The sequence below is a fragment of the Trematomus bernacchii genome, unplaced genomic scaffold (assembly GCF_902827165.1).
Source record: "Trematomus bernacchii unplaced genomic scaffold, fTreBer1.1, whole genome shotgun sequence".
In the NCBI taxonomy this organism is placed as follows: domain Eukaryota; kingdom Metazoa; phylum Chordata; class Actinopteri; order Perciformes; family Nototheniidae; genus Trematomus; species Trematomus bernacchii.
In genome coordinates, this window is record NW_022987739.1 from 16957495 (window position 1) to 16981678 (window position 24184).

The 24184-nt window shown below is 38.8% G+C and overlaps 1 protein-coding gene across 17 annotated transcripts in view; it reads left to right on the forward strand.

The window, feature by feature from the left end:
- The window catches only part of lrrc7 (leucine rich repeat containing 7), a 120154-nt gene that overhangs the window by 68829 nt on the left and 27141 nt on the right, over positions 1-24184 (forward strand). For 15 of the 17 annotated variants that reach the window (XM_034146920.1, XM_034146921.1, XM_034146913.1 and 12 more), the window contains 16 exons: positions 9053-9255; positions 12157-12274; positions 12573-12651; positions 13355-13444; positions 13748-13804; positions 14727-14790; positions 15749-15823; positions 15925-16069; positions 16882-16954; positions 17154-17171; positions 20035-20164; positions 20631-20746; positions 20992-21061; positions 22110-22209; positions 22499-22623; positions 23805-24056. In XM_034146920.1, the coding sequence (XP_034002811.1) occupies positions 9067-9255; positions 12157-12274; positions 12573-12651; positions 13355-13444; positions 13748-13804; positions 14727-14790; positions 15749-15823; positions 15925-16069; positions 16882-16954; positions 17154-17171; positions 20035-20164; positions 20631-20746; positions 20992-21061; positions 22110-22209; positions 22499-22623; positions 23805-24056 (1701 nt within the window). In that variant the 5' untranslated portion in view covers positions 9053-9066. The remainder of the gene's footprint in view (positions 1-9052; positions 9256-12156; positions 12275-12572; positions 12652-13354; positions 13445-13747; positions 13805-14726; positions 14791-15748; positions 15824-15924; positions 16070-16881; positions 16955-17153; positions 17172-20034; positions 20165-20630; positions 20747-20991; positions 21062-22109; positions 22210-22498; positions 22624-23804; positions 24057-24184) is intronic. The other 2 variants (XM_034146919.1, XM_034146930.1) reach the window with 1 other exon arrangement.

The following is a 24184-nucleotide window of genomic DNA, read 5'->3' on the forward strand; positions in this document are numbered from 1 at the left end:
TTAACATGAAGATATAATACACTGTATGTACTGTATCTGTCATGTGCTAGGTCAAGGAGTATAGTCTGTGTGAAAAGACAAACTTTAGGTTTGCAAAATGGCAGGTAAAGTTAACATTTACTTTATCTCCTGGCTGTCTACTGATGATTGAGACCAGAGAACATAGTTTGGAGATGTATTGGTTTCTCAAAGACGAAACCATACGTTTATGTTTCCAGTGAATAAACGGATATAGATTGAGATGTTTCCGTAGAGAGGAAATAAAAAGTTGGGGGAGTTAAAAGCAGACACACGAAGGAAGAGCGAGTGAAGAGAGAGAAGCCTAGGAGAGAAGACGGAGAGAAAAGATGTGCCGGGACATCTAAGGCAGAAATAGGCCACTGAGCACAACCCTGGAAGAACAGAGAGTTACAAAAAATAAAAGACTGGCCTGAAAACAGGGGTGAGAGAGAGGGGGAGAGAAAGGGAGACTTGACAGAAGGAGAGGAGAAGCTCAAATAAAGTCTTGAGCTTCACGAATTACTGAGGAACAGCTGGGCGAGAGAAGCCTTGAGATGAAAAATCAAACAAGTGGGTCTGGAAATGTTTGTGAAGAGCCAGTTGACGTTCATAAGGACTTTGTATTCAATAACTTTATTGAGAGAGCAAATACATCACTGAGAAGAAGTCACGAGCAGACAGGCATTCTGTTTTTTTTTAGAGGTATTTAAATATAACCACCTGAGCAGTGATGAGGGAAAATCACTGTGTGGTAAAAATGCAAACAAGTCATAGAGCTCTGGCTCATAGGGGCCTGCACACCGCTCTTTTAGGAGGTCATAACATGTTTATGTTTTGTTTAATTCAAATTCAAATTCAATGGAAATTTCATTCTAATGAATGACATTTTAACCTGACCTAATGTTCGTATGTTATCATCTGATTCGTCCCATGAGTATGCTCATGAACTACTTAATGTCTTCACAGTTAATCATCCATTATACTGAAATATTACCTTCATTTCGGTTGCAATAACATAGTTTGATAATAAATCTGTAGATGTATTTGTCTTAAACTTTTCGACACTTTAAATTCTCTACTTGCAACCCCTTTTCATCTGTTGCACAAGTCCACCAATGAGCAGTTGAACCAGCTGCTGTCCTCTCTTGATAACCATCTTGGGGCCCTTCAGTTTGATCTTGCAAACCCTTATTGGGGTTTGGATCCTCTGGTGGTGAAATATGGATTGAAATGTCCATCAGATGAAGGCCTAGTGGTTATAATGCATACTATAAAACCATCCCAGATAAATATCCCCCCCCCCATATTTCCTGTCTGTCAATCAAATCAATACATCTCAACCATTTCAAATTAAAATGATATATTTCAGAAGAAAGCACCAAATACTTTCATTTTTTGGACAAAAATCGAATTGAGTAATTAACTCTCCTTTCTAGAACATTCCTTAAAAGGTGACACATGAAAAAACTGTGCTCAATGACAGAATAGAGCTCCAGTAACAGGGACATGTTTGTGTCTCTGTCCCGCTGCCTTTCTCTGCCTGGAAGCTTTTTTATTTGTCTCTGCTGCTTTCTATTTATACATCCCACTGTTTCTCTATCTAACTTTCTGTCTTTCATTTGCTGGTGTTTGTCACTGAAGGCAACTAGCTCCCCAACTTTTCCAGTACAGAGGGAAAACATATTTTTCCAGGTCATTCTGTGGACTCTTGTTTAGGTAACACTGGTTTGACCCATTTGGTGCATTGGTGCATTTGTGTATTTGTTCATTTGCGCGTCTGAGCAGAATTGATTCCCATATTTTGGGTTCAGGTGAGCTGTCAGCTGTTCTCTGTTTTGTTGTGTTCGTCCAGTGTTATTTTTAGTGTCAGTGATGTAAGGGTCATTGGGTTTTATAGAAGAGGCACCTGGAGCCACTGTGGCAGACAGATTGGACTTGCTGCGAATGACAATGCAGCAAACCATGATTCATCAAGAGTTGTGTTGTGATTTATGAATGTATTGTTCTCACCAGGAAAAGAAACCTTTGGTCGTTTGTTAGAATACTTAACATGACTGTTGGTTACCTTTTCCTGACTGTGAATCTTAATTTTGTGATGCTTGTAATGCAGCTGTAAAAACTCTTAGAGAAGAGTGGTGGATAGTTGTGAGTACAGAATCTTACCAAGGTTCATGTCTTATCTTTTTCACACATAACTACAGAGCAAATATCCTCATTTGGATACAGTAAGCATTAATTAACCATTTACTTATCACAATATAATACAATACAGTTAAAGAACACTTATGAACAAGCAAATATTCACATTTGAGAAACTAAAACCTTTTAATATTGAGTAAGTTATGTTAAGTAAGGGTATTTAAACAATGATTATCTTCACAAAAGCCCATTTATTTTCTGTCAATTGACTAATCAATGGACTGTCCAGTTGTTGGAGCTCTAATCCATAGGGTAGCTGTTGAGTTAATTGCCCGTAGGTGTGTACATGAGTGTGAATGGTTCAATACACAGTTAGTCTGCAGACTTGTCCATTTTGCTCCCGCCCTCCTGTGACCATGAACAGGATGACATAATGTATTCCTTTCTTTTGTGTGCTGATTACTGGTTAATGTGATAATGTGTCTTTATGATATCCCAGTTACCATTAGCTGTGAGGCTACAAAATACCCATAATGTTGAACTTACATTGCAACATCAACATCTCAATCCAAACTCATTCTCAATTGATTCAAACCTCAATAACATAAATTGTTGATAATTCTGAGGTATGGACAATGACTCAAAACTAATATAGCATATTTCTGCTGTTAAGTAAAAGCCTGGCTTTTCGAAACAGGAAGTGTATAAATGATCCTAGCTCAGAACAGAATAACTGTGTATCTTGTATGCGTGTACAGGTGCAGGTAACCGCCGTAAGTGGTTATTTAATGAATGTGAAAAACATAGAACAAGCTGTTGGCTAACTGCCTCCCACATCCACAGTCTCACACACACATACACACACTGACACACTGCTCAGGGATTTGCTTGACAATGTGAAGCACTGGGATGTGAAACAGGGTCTTCCACTTTCTCTCACCATGGCAGAGTAATCATGACCTACAGAAGTCTGTGTGCAAGTTTGTGTGATTGTTACTTCATGGTGAGGGCATTCTATGTGTGTGTCTGTGTTTCGCATGCGTGTGACAGTGTGTGACTGTTTAATAGTGAGAAAGTGCAGAAGCCTGGGGTGAGTTCTGTGCAGCATTCACACCTATACAAAAAAAGTGAGGATAAGAGAAGCTGTTCTAGCAAAGTATTTTCAGGTGCTATAAAGGTGTCTGAGATATTTGAGTCTGTGTAAAGCGTCGCCTAATGTGGAGTGATCGCCCACTGAGTGCAGCATGTTCTGTTTTGAGACAGAGAGTAAAAATACACCCGGGTCCTTGGAGACGGTCTCTATGGCAGCGGTTACTATGGTGAAGGCAAGGCTGCACGTGAAGTGAGGGCTGTCATGGGACCCTGGGGAATTCACCCTCCCGAGATCACACGCAAACTTTCTATTAAGAGCAGATGGAAGACAAGAGAACACTTAAGGGGAAATTAGGAAAGACACCAGTAACTAAGTGCATTTACTCAAGGACTATACTTAGAATACAATATCCGTTACATTAACAGGGTTAACATTTACTATGGTTTTGTGTTTGCAAGAAGCTGGTGATATGATACGTGTCATGATAACTGTTAAGATTCAAACATTGCGATACTGTAAGCAGGGCAAAAATAATGCAACACAATTAAATCATAGGAAAGCTGTTATATTTTAGCTTTTGTTACTTTGACTGTATTTTCTGATAATTATTGTGTACATTATCTTAAGAAGAATGTTATATTCAGGTCTCTTACATACATTTTGCCCTTGTAGAATTACAACTAAAACAAACTACTACACTTCTTCTTGTTAGTGTGTAAGATAAGATGTACTTTATTGAATAATGCTACACTCTTTCACATGTGTGTGTAGCGTGTGTGGGCAGGTGTGTTTTAGCAGTTCTTGCAAAATGTCTCACTACTCACATTTTTCTTTTCTCATTGTACTGATATGAACAAAGCTTAATCATTTGAGTGTGTGTGTGTGTGTGTGTGTGTGTGTGTGTGTGTGTGTGTGTGTGTGTGTGTGTGTGTGTGTGTGTGTGTGTGTGTGTGTGTGTGTGTGTGTGTGTGTGTGTGTGTGTGTGTGTGTGTGTGTGTGTGTGTGTATAATGTGCATGCTGGGAGCTTGCACATGTAGTGTTGCCTCTGCAGAGTCAGTCTGCTCTGTCATGCTGTTTCCATAGCAGCAGCAAGAGCCAACACAGCCAACCACGCTCACTTCCTGGTTTCTCCCTATTGGTGCCAGCTCACTCTGACTCTCTTCCTACCTTTTTATGGGGGGGCTCTCTTAAGTCTGAACAGGACTGGTTTGACTTCAGTGTCCCACAGCACAAGAAACACAACATAATTGTTTTTCTTCCACAAGACATGATATCCAGGAATGAACACAACTCAATATAGATCCTTATCCCAAACGATGATACATTGTATTTAAAGTATTATAAAAGTGGCCATCTTGTTGTGGTTCTCCAATATTAATCTTTTGAAATGAAGTCTATAGGTTTGAGGTAACAGGAGTAGCTCTACATCTTCTCTGTTCTGTGCGTCTTCTTTGTTCATATTCTACGTTCTTCCTAGTATAAAATGTGCCTCTGGAGGAGTCTGTGTCATGAAGGTGACTGCCCACAGATGGCAATCATTGCTGCCCATGTAAACAAACTCCCATTTGCTCCTAATATTTGTCATTGTCCCGGCTGTCATTGTCTAATTCTAATGGATAACATCCGCTCTTTTCTCTCCTCTCTTTACAAAAACACCCTGTTATTTTGAGTTGAGGCTGTCTTTGCATGCTTAAGCTGTTACATCAATAGAGTATGAGTGTATATCAAGCAGCTGCAGTATCATTAGCAAATAAAAAATGGAATTTGCGGAATTAATTTAACACAACACTTTTTGGTGGGTTTATTACATTTTGACATTCAGGACAGTCAGTAATACTTTCAAGTTTCTGCATCACAAGTTAGTCAGGAAAATAAATGCTGAAGCTTGTATGTGACTAGTCAGCATGTCAGTCTGTGGACAGGAATAGAGTTCATGACTGTGATCACTCAAGGAAAAAGAACAAAGAACAAACAAAGCTAAAAAATATAACACACATGAATCCTATTTAATCTGTGGTGGAGATATATTATAAAGGTCATATGAGCTCTGGTCAGTGTTGCTGGGCTACATGGCTCTTGGCCAGGATGCCGTAGGGTTGATTAGAGGATGAAGCAAGCATCACACTGATTTCACACCTTTGGTAGGCATGTAGCTTTCAGCCAAGTGAGCTATCAGATTGCCTGCTTGCTCACCCAATGAGAGGATCCCGATGCTTCTTCTGTGTAGCTATGATGGAAAGTGATGTATGACATTTCTGATTAGAGCGCCACCCTGAAACCAAACATTTGTTACATCCAGAATGTAATGACATGTAAGCCTACAACATGTCAATGAATACTATATATGTATATTAGGTAATGTCTTGTGTCACATAGTTTCTATTGAACCATCTTTGGTGCAGAGTATTACGCACAGATCAGCAGGATGTCTTCACCTGTAAATGTGTGTAATTTCAAACCTTTAACCAGATTGGTCCCATTGAGATCATAGATCTCTTTTTCAAGTAATGCTCAAAGCCTGGAATCTGTTAACATAACAATACCTGTTGATCGTGAGGCTGTTGCACAAGTTATTTAGAAATATTACATTTTATACTAAAACTTGACCGTTTTTAATTGGCAAATCCAAACAACATGAGTTTTAGGTCGGCAGGTATATAATAAATGAATCATTATACAGTATTTCAACAGGTGGGGGAAAGTGGTAAAAATAATCCGAAAGGTGGACTAATAAATAATCAATATATGAATTTCAAAACTCCAACTTGTTACTGAATAGACAATGTACAAATTAAATTAAGTTAAGTTAAGTTCTTGACCTTGAACTCCCAAAAAAGTGAAATAGTGATTAAAACCTAAAACAACTAAGTGCAAAATGGTTTCCCCACGGTTTATGCCCTATAATATTTGTCTACTTCCTCCCATTTCTTCCCATGCCTCCATGGCTACTTCCCTGGTCTTCTTAAGGCCTGATCTATTATTTTCACTCCAAAGCTTTTGTCGATTATGACATGTAAGTGACCAAAACAGCCCTTGCTTACTGTGGCCTTTTTATCCAATCTGTTTTTCAATCAACCTTGACCTTGTTGGCTTCATTGATTTCTTAAGAAAAGTTAAATTCTTGACATTTTCACGCAAAGAAAACTATTTTATCAAGTTAGAAGAAAGAGAGTTTAAAAGGTTTAACCACGTTGTTCTACTTAACAAGAAATAATGTATCCTTATTGCCCAACTATAGTTTTGCTTCATCTTTTTCTGAGTTGTCAGTACACTACATTGTACTGGCATAAAGACGACAAGGTATAGTAGAAGCTTATCGGAGTTGTATAATCCTCATTGTTGAAACCTTAAAGGGGACCTATCATGCAAAATGCACTTTTTGATGTCTTTTATACATAAATATGTGTCCCCGCAGCGTCAGCATATAAAACCCTCTCTCCTTTCCTCCGTATCCAAATCTCTAAAAACGGGGCTACAACGGAGCTGATCCAGATTTGCGTCCGATATGACGTAGTATCGGAAATGTAGGCTGGCTTTACACCCACGGCCCTATCAGAAACGTTGCTATCAGAAACAATGCCCGACTGTTTTGGACGTAATATGGTCGGTGCATGTTTACATTAGCATCGCTAACACTCAGAGCTAACCTGTACTGGAGAGAGCATGTGTGTGAAGAAGCAGGAAATAAAAAGGAACTCACCTTGTGGTATAACCGGCAATACCACAAGGTGTTTCAGAAATAATCCTTGATAATCCATGATATGGCGTTTCATCACCGCAGTATTTAGTTTAGACAGTAGCTGCCGGGTCCCGCATGAGCTCAGCCCCCTCCTTTTTTATTTGTATCAATTTCTTTTTTTTTTAAAAGCTTTATACCCCAAATCAGCACTTTTGAAACAGGAAGTGAAATAGAGGGATATGAGGCATGGCTAGAATGTGTGATCTGTTTGGTATTTTGAGCAAAACACTTCATAGACATGTTTTTTATATTTTTTTTATATATGTGAGACCTATGCTATTGCCTAAAAATAGCATGATGGGTCCACTTTAACTAAACAAACCCCAAGTTACCTTTTCAGCTCTACACATGCAGGGTTAAACAAGAACCAGTGGTCCAAGGTGTGAGCTCCATGAAAAGCTCTACGTGTTTGGTTTACACATGCTGGAGACAAACAGTAAATCCCCGCTCGCCTCATTACGCCCGCTTTGCGCGTGGCTGTGGATAAGGACGTATTGATTATAATGGTCCAGCCCTTTCAAGATAAACAGTCCTGGAGGATCTGCGGTCTGATCAGATTTCGCCCCACAAAACACACATGAGCAGATTACACATATCGTCCTCACAGTGCTCAAGATCACCCTGTCTATCTTCTGAATTCATCTGGTCACACGGTGCTGGACATGTGTGTGTTTATAGACGGATAAAGCCGCATGTCTTATCTCTCAGCCTCACGTTCTCCCTCAATCTGCTTTCTACGCCTCTTTATTTATATGTTCTGCCCTCCTTTTCTCCGCCTTTCTCCCCCTCTTGATTCCTCGATGTCTTTTCATCCCCTCCTGTTGTTCTCTTACTTCATTTCTCCTCACCACAGCTGGTTTCTGCTCATCCAGATCAAACAGGAAATTGAAGCGGCAGTCAAGATAGCTGAAAAAGAAATAAATCTTTGTTCTATTTGAAAGGGTTGGCATTAAAACGTTTTTATTTGTCAGTGAATGAGTGTAGTAAGTGTTTGGGTTTGAAATGATAACGCTAAATGATAAATCCCCACTGGAGAATTGTAATACCCGTGGTTAGTGTACTCATGCTATTCAGCTGCTGGATTTTTAAAGCTAGTCTTGTAATGGAGTGACAGAGTGATGTTGTCGCAGAATTACAAAGGCTTCAGTATAATTATATAGCTCTGACTCTGTGTTTGAGTAAAGAGTGAGTGTGTGAGTGTGAGTGTGTGAGTGTGTGTGTGTGCGTGCATGTGTTTGACAGAAAGTGTTGAGGCTCAGCATGCTGTGTAACTGCTGACGAGTGACGATTATATTACCCAGCTGCCCTAGGTGTTAGACTTGCCTGGTGGTCAATTGAGAGCATTACAAAGTTCATCTGAAGCTAATATGAGTCTTCAGCTGTCTGAGTTAAAAACATCAAGTGGTTTTCTCCAAAGTTAAGGCCTTATTTCATGCGTTATTCCCTCCTTTTGTTTCTCATGGTCGTATGATTACTCTTTATTTTAAAGATTTGTACCCTGGAACATTTCCCACTACATTTTACAGGTGGTGTTCCCCTCTCTAAAGCATGTTAAAATGCCAAGATGTTTTAGCTTTATGGATTCATGCATGTATGTTCAAAGCTAGGATTGGCATTTGACATTTAAAAAAAATGATAACAAAAGTATCAGAAAACACATCAAATGAAGGTGATACAAATAGGAAAAAGATGAAACCCCATAATCAATTGTTACCAACTTCAATTAACACCGACATTACACTTTTTCCCTGTACATACACCTTTTTTTTGTTGGAAAAAGAGTAATTTTGTGCACTCATTCATTTATTACTCAGATAAGCAGTGAAATCTGTCACCATTAATGAATACAGCTCACATGATTGCATTTTAGCAAGTTTTAGAGACAATCTCACAAATGATTGTTAATGAAAGCTCCATTGAAGAAAAAATAATTTATGTTTCCGAGGCTTTTTTTTTTGTCATCTGTTGGTGAACGAGCCTGATGTGATGTCCCACCAACAATCTTCTGATTGATTTTTACGAGTTGCATACTGTCTGATATTCGTCTAATGTCATCTCCTTCCTCTCCTTGCCTCTACAGTGCAGTGTCTGGAGATGACCACTAAGCGGAAGCTGATTGGCCGGCTGGTGCCGTGCCGTTGTTTCCGTGGGGAAGAGGAAGTGATCTCAGTGTTGGATTACTCCCACTGCAGCCTGCAGCAGGTCCCCAAGGAGATCTTCAGCTTCGAGAGAACTCTGGAGGAGCTCTACCTCGACGCCAACCAGATTGAGGAACTACCCAAGGTAATTATGTTTATATCTTTCTTCTCTCTATAACCACTTTTTAAATTGTTGAACCTGGACAAAGCTGGTCAGTTATCTCTGTGCGACTTCACAATTCTGGCCTTGTGAATAACTTTCTGTTGACCAATGTTGCATTTATGAAATGGCCACTCCAGACCTTGTTCTAGAATGAAAATACATGTATTTCATACTTTGACCTGTTGGCGGAAAGCACAGCAAATCTGCATCTTTGCACTTAAAACTAAATAAAGTAATCAAAATAAATGTATATATTCCTTTTGTTTCATATTTGACAAAAGGGAAACTTTATTCGCCAATCATAACATAAACTGTTCTGATTTGTTGGCTGTAGTTTAAACTTGTATAGGTATTAATAGTCTGTGAGCCCATTATTTGCTGATACAGAGACACTCCAGTGATGTGTATTTAACGTAACTTACAATAAGAAATGCTATTAATCTTTGCCCTTCTAAGATCTTGCTCACCAGCGGGACAAAATGCTGGTAGCAAAACAAAATGGCTTATCCTATCAGATTCAAATTAGGATACTTCAGACTCAGCTTGTCTGTCTACATGCAGTTTGCATCATTGTTTTCATCTTCAGGTATACTCAATGTTCTGAAGTGAATCCTTATATTAGTGTTTCCATACTATCATCAGCAGACTAAGTCATAACGATTTTTGTTCTGTGAATAATGACTGCACAACTTTTCTATTCAATCCATTGAATAGAAAAGGCTGTACATGAAAGTTTCTTGAAAATCAATTAACTTATCGACATTGCCATTTCTTGAGAGTCTTGAGACTGAGATCAGCAATATTCTTTTCTTGGCATGTTTATACACAGTACTTCAAACATCATCACATAATAGACATCGGCGAGAGGCATCTTAAGCCACCAGAGACATAAAAAAAAAACACGTTGCAGTAATGAGACAAAATGCCCTTCCGATATTTCAAGGAGAATAACAGGTGCTGTTTATAGGAGGGCACCGCTGTCTCGTTTTTATTGATGACCTGTCCTGGTTTAAATGACAGCGATGTCTAAATATATGTCTTAATATAACTTGCATGAAAGGAGACTGAGTCAAGCCAAACCTGCATTCAGCTGACAGGAAAAGGCTTGATTATGCGCATCTGTATGTTTATGTGTGTGCTAAGAGCTTCCACGAGTGATTGGCCTTTATAAAATAGTGACTTGAAGAGCTCCTTAAGTGTGTGTGAGTAAGTGATTGTGTCTCAAAGTGTCCTGGCCTGGCCTGACCCATGACACAGAGCCAGTCTGAACAGTGACAGTAGGATGTGACAAAGATTATATAGTGAACATCTAAACAGGTTATAAAATACATAAAAGTGTATCATTTAAAATTATATGTCCATAAAGCAGCACTTTATTTATGGCAGTTTGTGATTCACATGTAGTTAAAATAAACTCTTCAAATGTCTGCATACAGTAGGTTCACTTTCTTTGTATAAGGTCTTGGAAATTGCTGGCAGGAATGAATGTGAGTGAGCTTATCTTTGCTTGAATTGTAAGGAGTTTAGATATTACAAAGTGCAAATCAGTAGATAATTGGATGTTATGGTACAGTACACCTCAAATCACACTCTGAGTGACACGTCGCAGGTGAAGGTGCTACATGTTTACACTGGCACAGGTGCAACTTACAACACAGCACACTCTGGAAGTGTTTCGGCACATTTCATCTTGTTTTTACATGTGATTTATATGATCAGCTCTTAGTTAAGTTAATGTACGGAAACACAGAAAAAGAGAACCAAAGTTCACTGTAGGAACCATTTCATTATTTGTTAAGTTTAAAATGTTTTGCCATTCTTACAAATGGTTTAATTTATACTTCTACGCAGGAAATCATCAGCATTTACCACCTTTAATAATAATAACATTGATGTTATTGAATTAAACTGTTCAGGGAACCAAAAGTGAGGCAAGTTATGCTCCACCTGTGCTAACTGAGTGTGGTTATAGAAGAGTCCTCCAACTACACTACTGTGTGTAAAGATAAAATACAATGCTTACACAATTGTATCATCTCAGGCTAGGAAATGAAGAGATTTGTGTATTTGGCTGTACAGCAATAGTGAATTGAGACTTTATACACTAGTAGCCCACATGGGCTGTTTGCCATTATCATCTTATGTTCTTGCTGTGGATACAGACATTATGCCAATTTGAGTAAATCAGAAGATAGTCTGTACACTTCAGTTAATTATCTTACTTCTTGAACAGTCATGTTAGCATAGCTACAGTAAGTACTACAAAAGCTAAGTAATGCTATTTACACAATGTTTGCTCATGAGTAAACTACTCGCTAGCATGCAAATGACATTAGTGATTTTGTAAAGTAGTTGGCATAATGAGGGTTGAGTGCTCTTTCGAAAAAAAAAAATAGAAGTAGATGTTGAGTTAAGATGATTACAACAAACTCTTTATTTCTTCCTTCTAAAAATTGGTCTATCACTGCATTTCTGGAGCTGGAGTGCATATTCCTTCATGTTTTTGCATTTGTTTTTGAGTGTGCTTTGGTATTTACTGTTTACTTTTCTGTATTCCGAGCACTTTCCTTGTTATGTATGTGTTTCACTCTTTTATATGTTTTGGCATTTGCAGTAATTGTCTATTAAGGCCACATTGCTCTGAATGTTTTTGCTCTCACTCGAGTGTGTGTTTTCTCCCTAGGGGCCACCGTATGTAGGAGATTAATTCTGCATTATTCATAGAAAAGGCCGCTGAAATGGCACTGCTTTTCTACAACATTAAGCGCTGCGTGCCTCCAGCTGACTTCTTGTCTCTCTTTCCTTTCGTACCCTCTACTAAAGGTCCTTGTGATATTGTCAATTGACTATAATAATTATGTATTCCTCTCTTTATTTCCACAGCAACTCTTTAACTGCCAGGCCTTGAAGAAGCTGAGTATGCCGGACAACGACCTCTCCAACCTGCCCACCACCATCGCCAGCTTGGTCAACCTCAAGGAGCTAGACATCAGTAAAAACGGTAATATTCCTCAGATGAAGAACAAACCTGAATATTAAAAAAAAATTACTGCTAACTCTTAGGCATCGATTTGAACAGCAATTCAAATGTTGGTTAACAGCAATTTGACTCCAAAGACTCGTAATCACAATATTCTCAATTCAATATGATTCTATTTTATATGACAAAGCTTGACATTGTATAAACATTCACAAAACTCACTGTGGATAACAATTACATGTCTTTCTAGTGATTCCCTCAACAAAAAGTCGAAATAAGTAACATTTTACTCTTCCATCTCTGTGTCACTGTGTCACAGGTATCCAGGAGTTTCCCGACAATATAAAATGCTGTAAAGGCCTGTCTGTGGTGGAGGCCAGTGTCAACCCTATCACCAAGTAAGACACCAACGCACATCATCTAGAAACATCTTCAACATCTTAATCCTATCAATGGAAGTCTCTAGTTTGATGGCAGCACGAGTTAAAATCTATTTCACAAAGTTCAGTTTTGAAAGATAGACAAAAATCTTCACTAACATAAAAACTGAAGAAGCTAATTGATCTGCTTCTGGATAACAAAGTCAGATAAAACCCTGACTCCATCACCATGTATATGTATTGATGGAGACCAATTGGTGCACCACGTTCTGTTGTTAGGACCAATTTTATCAACCAGTTTGAGAGGACCTGGATTCCGCTCAGGACTGTTTGATGTATTCAGCCGTTGAAACTTTTTTTGTCCAGAGACGGACAGTATTGTTGATATTTTTTGGCCCTTCATATAGCTGTTAACTGCATCCACCAACCTTAGACTACCATACAACCATCCTTTGGGCTCAGCTTTGACTGAACTATAGAATATATAATTGCTACAATAAAATGCAGATGATGTTCACTATTGGAGCATCAGCTGCTAGTTACTGCGGTGTAATGTCCATGAAGCCTGTGTGCGTGCATGTGAGATGAGCATAAGATGAGTCGATGCATTGTTATAGAAAGATGTTTAAATCAATGTTGGCACTTCAAGGAAACACAACTTGTTCTTCTCTTTCTCATATTTCTTACTGTGTTTCTGACTGGTCATTTCCCTCTCTTCCAGACTCCCAGATGGTTTTACGCAGCTCCTGAATCTGACCCAGCTCTTCTTAAACGATGCCTTCTTGGAGTATCTGCCCGCTAACTTTGGCAGGTAAAGTGATGCATGTAATTGTTCATGTGTGGTTGGTTGTGACTGTGCTGGATTGGGTGTTTTACATATTTCAGGCACTTTAGTCTCTAACCTACTGCCACTAGTTTCTATTGTAAAGATTATATATGTTAAAAATGAGCATATATAGGTGTGTAAGTCTTGAAATGGTTTGTTCTGCTCATAATTATTTGTTCTTTAACAACAACAAAAAAGCAGATCATCATATGTTTTAAACAAGTGATTTGAATAACTTAATAACAAACAGTAAAATTAGTCTTGTTTCATGTGACTTCTGTCTTTCAGACTTTCAAAACTACGGATCCTGGAGCTTAGAGAGAACCACCTGAAAACCATGCCAAAGTAAGAAAACACAACACAGTGTTTGTGTGTGTTAGAAAGAAACAAATACGGGGAAGACACATTCATTATCATGTACAGCTGCGCACATACAAACACACACACACACACACACACACACACACACACACACACACACACACACACACACACACACACACACACACACACACACACACACACACACACACACACAGATGCTTCATGATATTAGCGGGATGATGCTTGCTTTCCCAGGTGTCCGGATTAAAACTATAATGATCTGTGGCAGGTGGTCATGAATACTGATAAAGCCAAACCGTAATGTATCTCTTCTAACTGTTTTAAATGATTACTGTACTAAGAGAGAGAACCTTTTTACTTAACAAGATAACCCTTGTAGAGTAGCAGTGATTTCAATTACATTATATTTTGTTAAGCGATAATGACAATGTGGCTGCAATTACTACTTCACAACTACCAGTCCACAATGCCCCTTGCCTTTCAACTAAGAATATGGTTAACCTGCAGCAATTTGGAAAACTCGTTTAGTTTTTGTCTATAAATAAAGAAACGGCATGCATAGTCAATGTCAGATTTGCAATAGCAACAATCTCGATGCTAGATTTTAATTAAACTAAATGTTGAGGTGATTTTAACATTTAAAGGCTGTATTTGTGAGTGAGTAAAATGGGGGTGTGACATGAGAAATGCTAACATAATTAATTATCAGAATTGCAATAGAAGCAAACATAAGAACTAGAAACAAGACACATTTTGAAGGATAATAATTCAAACTTGAAAAAAATATAAATACATTTATAACAAAAACAAATATTATTTTAGTGTACAGTATATTGGCTTTGTGGTTAGGTGGGAAGAACAAATATATATATACATTTAGTAAGTCACAATGCACTTTTATGTATGTATTCTCTCTTCTCAGGTCCATCCACAGACTGACACAGTTGGAGAGGTTGGATCTGGGTAGCAATGAATTCACTGAGATGGTGAGACTGACAAGCAGCATAGCTTAAAGGTGGGGTAGGTAATTTTGGAGAAACCAGCTCGAGTCCGCTTGAATTTGAAAATGCACACCCGGAGAAAATCTGCCACTTCCTTACAGAGCCCCTCCTCCAACACACACGAACGCGCACATGACCAATGAGGGCACGAGATAAGTCTGTGCACAGATGGAAGGCTGACAGGCAGGTAGGCCATCCAGTTATTTTAGCCGGGCCGGCTAAAATGATTGGTCGTGCTTTTTACAGTAATAAGGCTTTCACAGATGAAATTTTTGAATGGATTTGTTGTCAAAGCACTTAAGATATTCATTGCTATCGGGATGTTAAGAGCATTCCATGGAATATAACAAAAAGTGTATCTCGAGCCGGTTTCTCAAACTTACCTACCCCACCTTTAAGTGTTTAAATGTGTAATATGTTGTACATTGAGATTGTCCTACATGATCACAGAAAGCTCAAATCTGAACTCCTCTGTAGACGTTTACCAGTTGAACTATGTTTATTTGTAAAGAGAACAAGAACCCGAACACAGATGCTTTGTCCTATTTTGGGAGCCTCTGCCCTGAAAGTTCATATTTAAAGACCAAATACGACATATGGTGAATCCTCAGTAGACTGTCTCAGTGAGGCAGGAGCAAGGTCAGCGTACTGTCCTTTAGTTGCACACTGAAATGGGACCGAGCGACATGATAGAAGTAGAAAGGTTTGGATATTGCATCAGGGTCAAGCAGGAAGTCTGCTTTTTTTGATTGTTCTCTATTTATGCCAAAGATCTGGAGATTCATTACAGTTATTATTTGGATCTGTATATGTTCACAGAAGGTGTCCTATGATTTGACTGAATTATACAGTTGTTTTATATAAATTGCAGCATATCTGCATATTCGTTGTTGCTCATGTGCTCTGTACATGCTGATATGGTTTCCTCTGTTTGACTTGTTAGCCGGAGGTGTTGGAACAGATCCACAACCTAAAAGAGCTGTGGCTGGATAACAACTCTCTACAGTGTATACCAGGGGTAAGCACACAGACCCTTTTGCAGTGATAAAAAGGAACTATGGAATTACTTTTTATATGAAATGACGCTCTCTTTTCTTTCTCTCCCCCTACCGGCTGCAGGCGATAGGAAAACTCCGTCAGTTGCGGTACTTTGACTTAGCTAAGAATCGCATCGAGTCGTTGGACACGGATATCTCCGGCTGCGAAGCCTTAGAAGACCTGTTACTGTCCTCCAACATGCTGCAGCAGCTCCCTGACTCTATAGGTACACACACACATACACTCATACCCACACAAACACTCAAGCTGATGATGCTGTAGCAACGCATTTAAATTCACACCTGTGTATCTCCTGAATGGGAGCAGCACAGGACTGTGGTTTACATATCATAAGTAAGAGTTGTCAAGTCAAAGTCAGTTTGTTTGTACAGACACTGTTTAGCTGTAATAGTGACGTAGCACAGATAACATAAGACACAACTGGATTTATTCTATATTTTTCTAATTAGCAATAAATCACATGGAAAGATATCCCACGCCCAGTGATTCCTGAAGGTTAAAATCTTTAAAATCAGGTTTTTAATTTTCAGTAATATACTAGAACAGCTGGCCAGGGTAGTTTCAGCAAATGCTTCTCCAACAGGAATACATTTTGCATTTGTTTGGGACTATTTTTAGACCTTGATTAATATGCATTTTATTGCGCTGCCTGGGGAATATTTATGGCAGCAGGATGTGGGATTGACTCAAAATAAACTATAGTGTTTCTTGTAATGAAGGAAATGGCACCCACTGCAAATATGTGGCTCATTGGTGGCTGTTTTTAGACAGCATTGGAGTTTAATAAAAAGATGAATAAGCTATATCACACAGTGGCTACAAAGAGATCCTCAGAAGTAGGACCAAATCTTTGTTGGTTTTAGAAATGTCATCGGATGTCTTATAAAAATAAGAATGGTGCCAACTTTGTAATTAAATCCACTTTTTACAGTCAATCGTTTCAGAGCTCTGTCTAATATTTACGAGATGACGTTTGTGTGTCATTGTGATTTTTATGTGTGTTTGTATATTGTGTAGGAATGTTGAAGAAGCTGACAACATTGAAGGTAGATGACAACCAGCTGACCTCACTGCCTAACACCATCGGGAGGTAAGAAACACACACACATGCACACAAACACACACATGCTCTAAAAGAAAACAGATAATGAACAATGCTTTGTCAGATTTCTTTCAGCAGGATTATCTTTGGTGGGTTGTTGTTGACTACTGTTAGCTGCTGTGTTGTTATGCTGGCTCATGATTGGGCCGTTCTGTGTGTTGTGTTTGCTGCGTTGCCGTGGCATTAGTCCGAAGCCCAAGCACGGGTGAGTAACATTAGCCTACTGGATCCAGGGGTGCATTCAGAGACAGATAGATGTTCAGCTGTGTTACAAATACAAACAGACACGCTCAAAACTAGCTGGGGCTGTGGGAAGCATTTCAAATTTATCCAAATGACATGCAAAATTGAAAAAAAAGAAATCAAAATGTGGACGTAACATTTGAATAACATCTTAATTTTCTAATTAAATATGGATTGGAGACACAAATGATTGCATGTAAAATTATTACAGTAATTTCATGATAATAATTCTTATTATAACCCATCACAGTTCAGATTCAAATTGCTTTTGAAAGACAACCTTTTAATAATTTTAAACAGAAGTATTTTCATTGAGTCTTTTTGCTGTTTTCTTAAGAGATTGGGAGAAAGACAGCAAAGTCTAAAGCAGGATAAATATGAATTTAATTGGAGTCAATTGTTTCTGTTCCTTCTTGCTGTTTGAGTAGTCTCCTGGAACATTGTGTGAATAAGATGATCTGTGATGGATTATATTTGTACGACTATTTTACATTCATTGATTTAAATGAAACTCCCAAAAACACTTTTGTATCTGACCGCTCTGAAAACATTTTGTCTTCCTGAACAAATCCCAGGTTTCAGCCTCAATAAGTAGTTCTGTAGATCCATTGCTTCTCCTCTGATTCAACCAGAAACACCTGCAAATGATCATCTTCTTACTCCTAAGTGTTGCTTATTAATGATACATGTGATAATTGTACCTGTGCCTGTACTTCAACCAACTCTACATTGTATTCTATCTGCGTTAGTACAGCGGGGTATTTACTGTGTATGCTTTATATACACAGAGCTGAATCAGCATATTTCTCTACTCGTCTGTATTGATGTACAGCCCATTGTGGATTATATATAATCCAATAAGCAGTGCAGTTACATATTCAATTATGTTTTAAGGTTATTACTCACAGCTTCAAAATGGGCAAGAATATTTTTTACACCAGGTAACTACTGTAGGCTCCTCTCTATGAGTTCACTGTAATGCATTACATGAGCTGAATCCTTTAACCAGATGTTACCTTTAGTGTTCAGGCTGCGTTTTACTTTACCCCCAAAATAACCCTTTCTGTACAAACGATTAACCCTGTATTACCATGAATTCCTGAAGAAAACGTCCCGCATGCCTCCACAGTGAACATAGAATCAAAGACTGAGAGCATTCTTTATTGATTCAAGTAAGTGGGGTCCATGTTCAACAACAGCAAAACTGCTTAAATACTAACAAAAAGTCTCAGCTTATAAATTCAAAGATATTAGCAGAAATGCATGTGCTTTGGAAGTAGAGAGCATTTGACTAGATACATTAGACCTGGATTTGGATGTGAAGTTGCAGCTGAATGTTTTCATATAGATTTGCTGTTTTTGAATGCAGCCCCGCTTTACCTAAGTTCATGGATACTTTGATCACCATGGAGGTATGCGAGAAAAACTCGAGTTTTCTTCACAAATGTAAGGGTAACACAGGATGAATAATTTATATACATCCCATGGTCATTTTGGGGGTGAAGTATGACTGTAAGTTTCTTGCTGAGTAACCCTATCACCTTGTGAAAACCTAAACAAAAGCATTTATCCTACAGAAAGAAGGATATTCAATTATTGTGTCTAAAAGTGACCTTGTGACAACCCACTGAGCAACTATGTTTCCTAATGGGTAGATTTAAAGAGCTTGGGGTCAGATAGTAGCCAAATTAAATATTATATTTGGCACACTTAGCTGTTTGTTTTTGTGGGAGTAGCAGGAGGCATTTTCATTATTTGAGGTAGGAATACAAACAATGCTGAGGAGAACATAATAAACAAGGCATACATCTTAAAGTAGGATGTGAACCTCCCCCCCCCCTCTCTCCCGTCGGCCCGTATGGTGGCCCAGATGGTCCAGGTCCACTGGGGATAATAATGGCAGACTAATGCAATGTTAACAGTGACAGTACATTAATGTAAAAGTGTTGTCTCATTAGCATTAGCCTGCTGTTAGCGGGCTGCTAGGCCACTGATGGCAGTCAAGGGGGGGTCAGGGGGTCCTGTAGAGGGCCTGCCGCTGATGTTACTGTGAATCTTGGTTGTGTGAAGAAGTTGAGATCCATGTTGAAGAATTTTAGACATCAATAGGTGATAAATTGGGGGGGGGGGGGAATTATAGGGGGTCAACAATTCAGACCGAATTACAAGTGACAAAGATGGATTTGGTTGGTTGTGACGCAATTTATTAACCTATTCTTCAACGGATGATCTTTTCCTTCTCCCAACACTCTCTCCTTCTAATTTAAAGCTTTTATGTATCATGACATGTAACAGGATGTGATTGGATTCATTCTCAATGTTTCTTATTGTCAACAAATCCCACAAAATGAAACAAACCAACAATGTGTAAGTCCTTCTCTCAATATCCTGTCTGTAGTCCTTAGCCCATTAACTCATACTAAAGACCTGCTTTTAATCTTATTATTATATAAAAGGTCTGAAGTTTCCTCTAACAGATATAGATATATTTTCAATATTTTACACCACAGGCTGGTGTTTGTGGGAATATCTCATAAAGGAACATTTGATTCAGTGCAACTTGTGGCTCATTGATGTGTTTTCAATGACTTTTGGACTCTGGCTTTATCTACACGGACAATACTTGACAGTTGGATGAATCCATTCTTGGTTAAGTCTTTTCACAGGATTTGTTGGAAATATGAAAAAATAGAGTAGTACTATCCTTATCTAATAATACCTGAGTAAGTCGTGTAAGGTTTCAGCTGAGATATTGCAGAATAATGTTCTTTTCTCTGTCATTTTCTCTGTATCTCTTCCTCTCTGCCTCTGTTCCTTTCCTCCAGTCTGTCTCTTTTGGAGGAGTTTGACTGTAGTTGTAATGAGTTGGAGTCGTTGCCTCCCACTATCGGCTACCTGCACAACCTGAGGACGTTTGCTGCTGACGAGAACTTCCTCATAGAGCTGCCCCGGGAGGTAGGAGGAATCAACATACTGTACAATGAACCTTTACACATCCTCAGTGCACGAAAGAGAGTATCAATTATGGAAATGTGCTGTTTTTTATTTATTTATATGAACATAATTTAAGTATTTATGTGATTCTCTACAGTTGGTCAAATGGCAATTAAAGATTCTATTTAGTTTGCTACTTTTACAGATGTTCAGACATTTTAAAGACCCAACCATTGATCCAGTACATCTCTAGTACTTAAAACTGTAAATGTAATGTTGCTTGTTCTAAGGTGTGTATTCAGTAATAGACTTAATCGTATTGTGATCTGATAGTTAGTGTGTGTGTGTGTGTGTGTGTGTGTGTGTGTGTGTGTGTGTGTGTGTGTGTGTGTGTGTGTGTGTGTGTGTGTGTGTGTGTGTGTGTGTGTGTGTGTGTGTGTGTGTGTGTGTGTGTGTGTGTGTGTGTGTGTGTGTGTGTGTGTCTCAGATCGGTAACTGTAAGAACGTGACGGTAATGTCGATGCGTTCCAACAAACTGGAGTTTCTTCCTGATGAGATTGGACAGATGACTAAACTAAGAGTCCTTAACCTGAGTGATAACAGGTACACACACACACACACACACACACACACACACACACACACACACACACACACACACACAACATTTTCTCAATGGTCGTTTTGATTATGTAGCTCTTCTCACGGCCTGCAGTTTCCATGGGGATGGTGAGTGTGTTGCCATGGTTACGTGCTCTGCAGGCTGTACAGTGCGTGGGCACAAGAAACATCTCTCTTTTCTTTCTCCCCCCGCCCGCCCTCCCTCCTTTTCTGTGTCTCTCTCTAAGGTTAAAGAATCTACCGTTTACCTTTACCAAGCTGAAGGACCTGGCAGCTCTCTGGCTCTCTGACAATCAGGTATCTCCTCCTCATCATTTCACCAGGAGAGAGTGTACATGCTAACAAGTACAGTATGCAGCACAAACACACACAGCTTCAGTTTTTATATAAGTTAACCAGGCCCTAAGTGGACTCAGACTATTTGTAAGAGGTATTCATCTATGAATTCTTCCGTTTTATCATATTGATTATAAACGCCTGCTGTTGCCTGTGATGCAAACCCAATGTCTCCTTCCTCTGTTGCAAGTGCATTATTCCTTTATCTCCAAGGAAAACATTTTAAGTTAAACATCTGCAGGAAGGGTTGGGTATTACCTTTGGCAGAATGATCTTTACTGTTCCCTTTATCTTTATTTTTGCCCGGCCATGTTTAGTTTTCTGAGGCCCAATGATGAGTTGATGACGTGCTTTATTAAATAATTTACTGCATTTAAATGTACGCAGAAATACTGCCGATAACAATCTCACTCTACTGTATGATGCAGTCAGTGGTGTGCATTAAGTATGAAGCGTTATTGTTCTATATTATTTTGTTATAACTACTATGAATATTAACATTTCATATGACATTTAAAGTTACATCAAAGTCAGATAATTAGAAATCTAAGTCTATCTTTTTTAAACAGCTCTAAAAATAACAACATTTGAAATTCAAATGCAATTAAGGAAAGTTTGTTCAGTCTTTTGCTTAAAATTGGCACTCAAGTATGCAAATGTTGCAACAGAAACTCACTTTAAGCAATGTCATTTGCACTTTTTTATTCGAATGAACCAGCAGAATGTGTTAAAGTTTAATGAATGGTTTTCTTTCATTCATATACCAAAACAGCAATGCATTAATGTAGTTTGATTTGCTATATATATATATGCGATAATATATTATTTTACATCACATTACTACTTTAATCGATGTCAGTCAATGTGTTTTATGAGGCGATCATGCAAATGAAAGAGGCATTTGACAATTTATTCAACTCATTGAATACACAATTCTAATTTGTGTCTCCCCTTTATGAATATTAGGTAAAGTGGTAAATTCTACTTCTGTGTGTGTCTGTGTTTGCAGTCCAAGGCTCTGATCCCGCTGCAGACAGAAGCCCACCCTGAAACCAAACAGAAGGTTTTGACCAACTACATGTTTCCTCAGCAACCGCGACACGATGAGGGTACAAACTGTGTGTCTGTATGTCTATGTGTGTGGATAGACATGAAACAAAAGGCCAGAGAATGATTTGTTTTTATCACACTAGCAATATTACAACAATAATACATTGCAGCATGTGCTCTGAAGCTATGGGCCTAAATGTGTGTGATTTGTGGGTTTGTAAATATACGTTCGAGCTGAATGTGGAAGTAATTGTGTGTACAGTAAGTGTGTGTCTAACAATCTGCAAACACATGTTTGACAACAGTTTTAACCCTGTCCTTGGTGTGTGTTTTTGGCCGTGCTTCCAGATTACCAGTCGGACAGTGACAGCTTTAATCCCATCCTGTGGGAGGAGCAGAGGCAGCAGAGGATGACTGTGGCCTTTGACTTTGAGGACAAGAAAGAAGAGGAAGACAACTCTGGGAAGGTCAAGGTCAGCTCTCTTTCTCTGTGTTTCTGTCTGTCTGACCGTCTTTCTCTCTGTGAAGTATCTGAGCAGGGGGGGTTACATGAGGCATCAGGGCTTTATATTCAAGTTCTGCAAAGCCAGCGTTAACCGGCTGGCAGCTGGAGCACCCCCAACTGTTTTATTAATTCACTCTCAGATTCTTAAATAGATTTGGATCAATTTGGCAACTGTGGTGTTTCTTTATCTCTGATGCTACATCTCATATTTCCAACACTAAAGCTTATGGATCTTATAGTATTTAGAGCCATTTGTAATACATGAAAGGCACAATCTTTGTGCCAAAGTTCAAATGTTTGTATAATCAGAATCAGACACAAAGTATGTGTGCATATACAAGGAATTTGACTCAAAAATATACATAACTAAAATATCTGTTCCTAATTGGGACAATATAAATCTAATTTCAAAGTTAATACCTGACATTTTTACATGCCTTAAAGGTAGGGTAGGTACGTTTGAGAAACCGGCTCGAGATACACTTTTTGTTATATTCCATGGAATGCTCTTAACATCCCGATAGCAATGAATATCTTAAGTGCTTTGACAAAAAATCCATAAAAAAATGTCATCGTGGAAGCTGTAGTACTGTAAAAAGTACGACCAATCATTTTAGCCGGCCCGGCTAAAATAACTGGATGGCCTACCTGCCTGTCAGCCTTCCATCTGTGCACAAACTTATCTCGTGCCCTCATTGGTCATGTGCGCGTTCGTGTGTGTTGGAGGAGGGGCTCTGTAAGGAAGTGGCAGATTTTCTCCGGTTGTGTATTTTCAAATTCTAGCGATCTCGAGCCGGTTTCTCAAACTTACCTACCCTACCTTTAAGGTTACAAAAAAACTATTATTTTACTCATACTGTCCGTCTGAATATACATGTGTTCACCCTCTGTCTGAAATGCTCAGTTTAGTGCCTACTTAAAGAAGCTTAGTATGTGTATGAAACATTATTGATCTGTCAGTAACGTAATGTGAGTATGACACATTTAAAAAACTACCACAACATAACAATCAACAAGAATTTATGTCTTATTTTAAATGTTTTGACGTTTCACAGACACTTATTTTCTACCATATCTACTAAACGCTTGCTGCGTGTTTTTGTGTCATTTTGCCTGTGTTTCCTAACATATTAACTTTTTTGTGTGTAGGTGGAGATTAACCTTAAGCGCTACCCGACACCTTACCCTGAGGACCTCAAGAACATGGTCAAGTCAGTGCAAAGCCTAGTGGGTAAAAGTGTACACGGCGGGCATGGGCACCAACACCAGCATCAGCACCAACTCCAGCACCAGCATCAGCACCAGCTGAGCACAGGCACTGCCACATCGGCAGGAACCAACATGGAACACACACACCTCAGCAAAGAGTATGAACCACCGTGGCCCCTTCCTCCCAAAGAGGTAGGAAACACACACTCCAAGCCTCACAGGTTTTGTTTTGTCTTTTTTCCCGTTATATGTAAAAAATATTATGATTTCTCATGCATATCCTGAAAAATGAATATTGTTTGTATCACACACAAAAATAC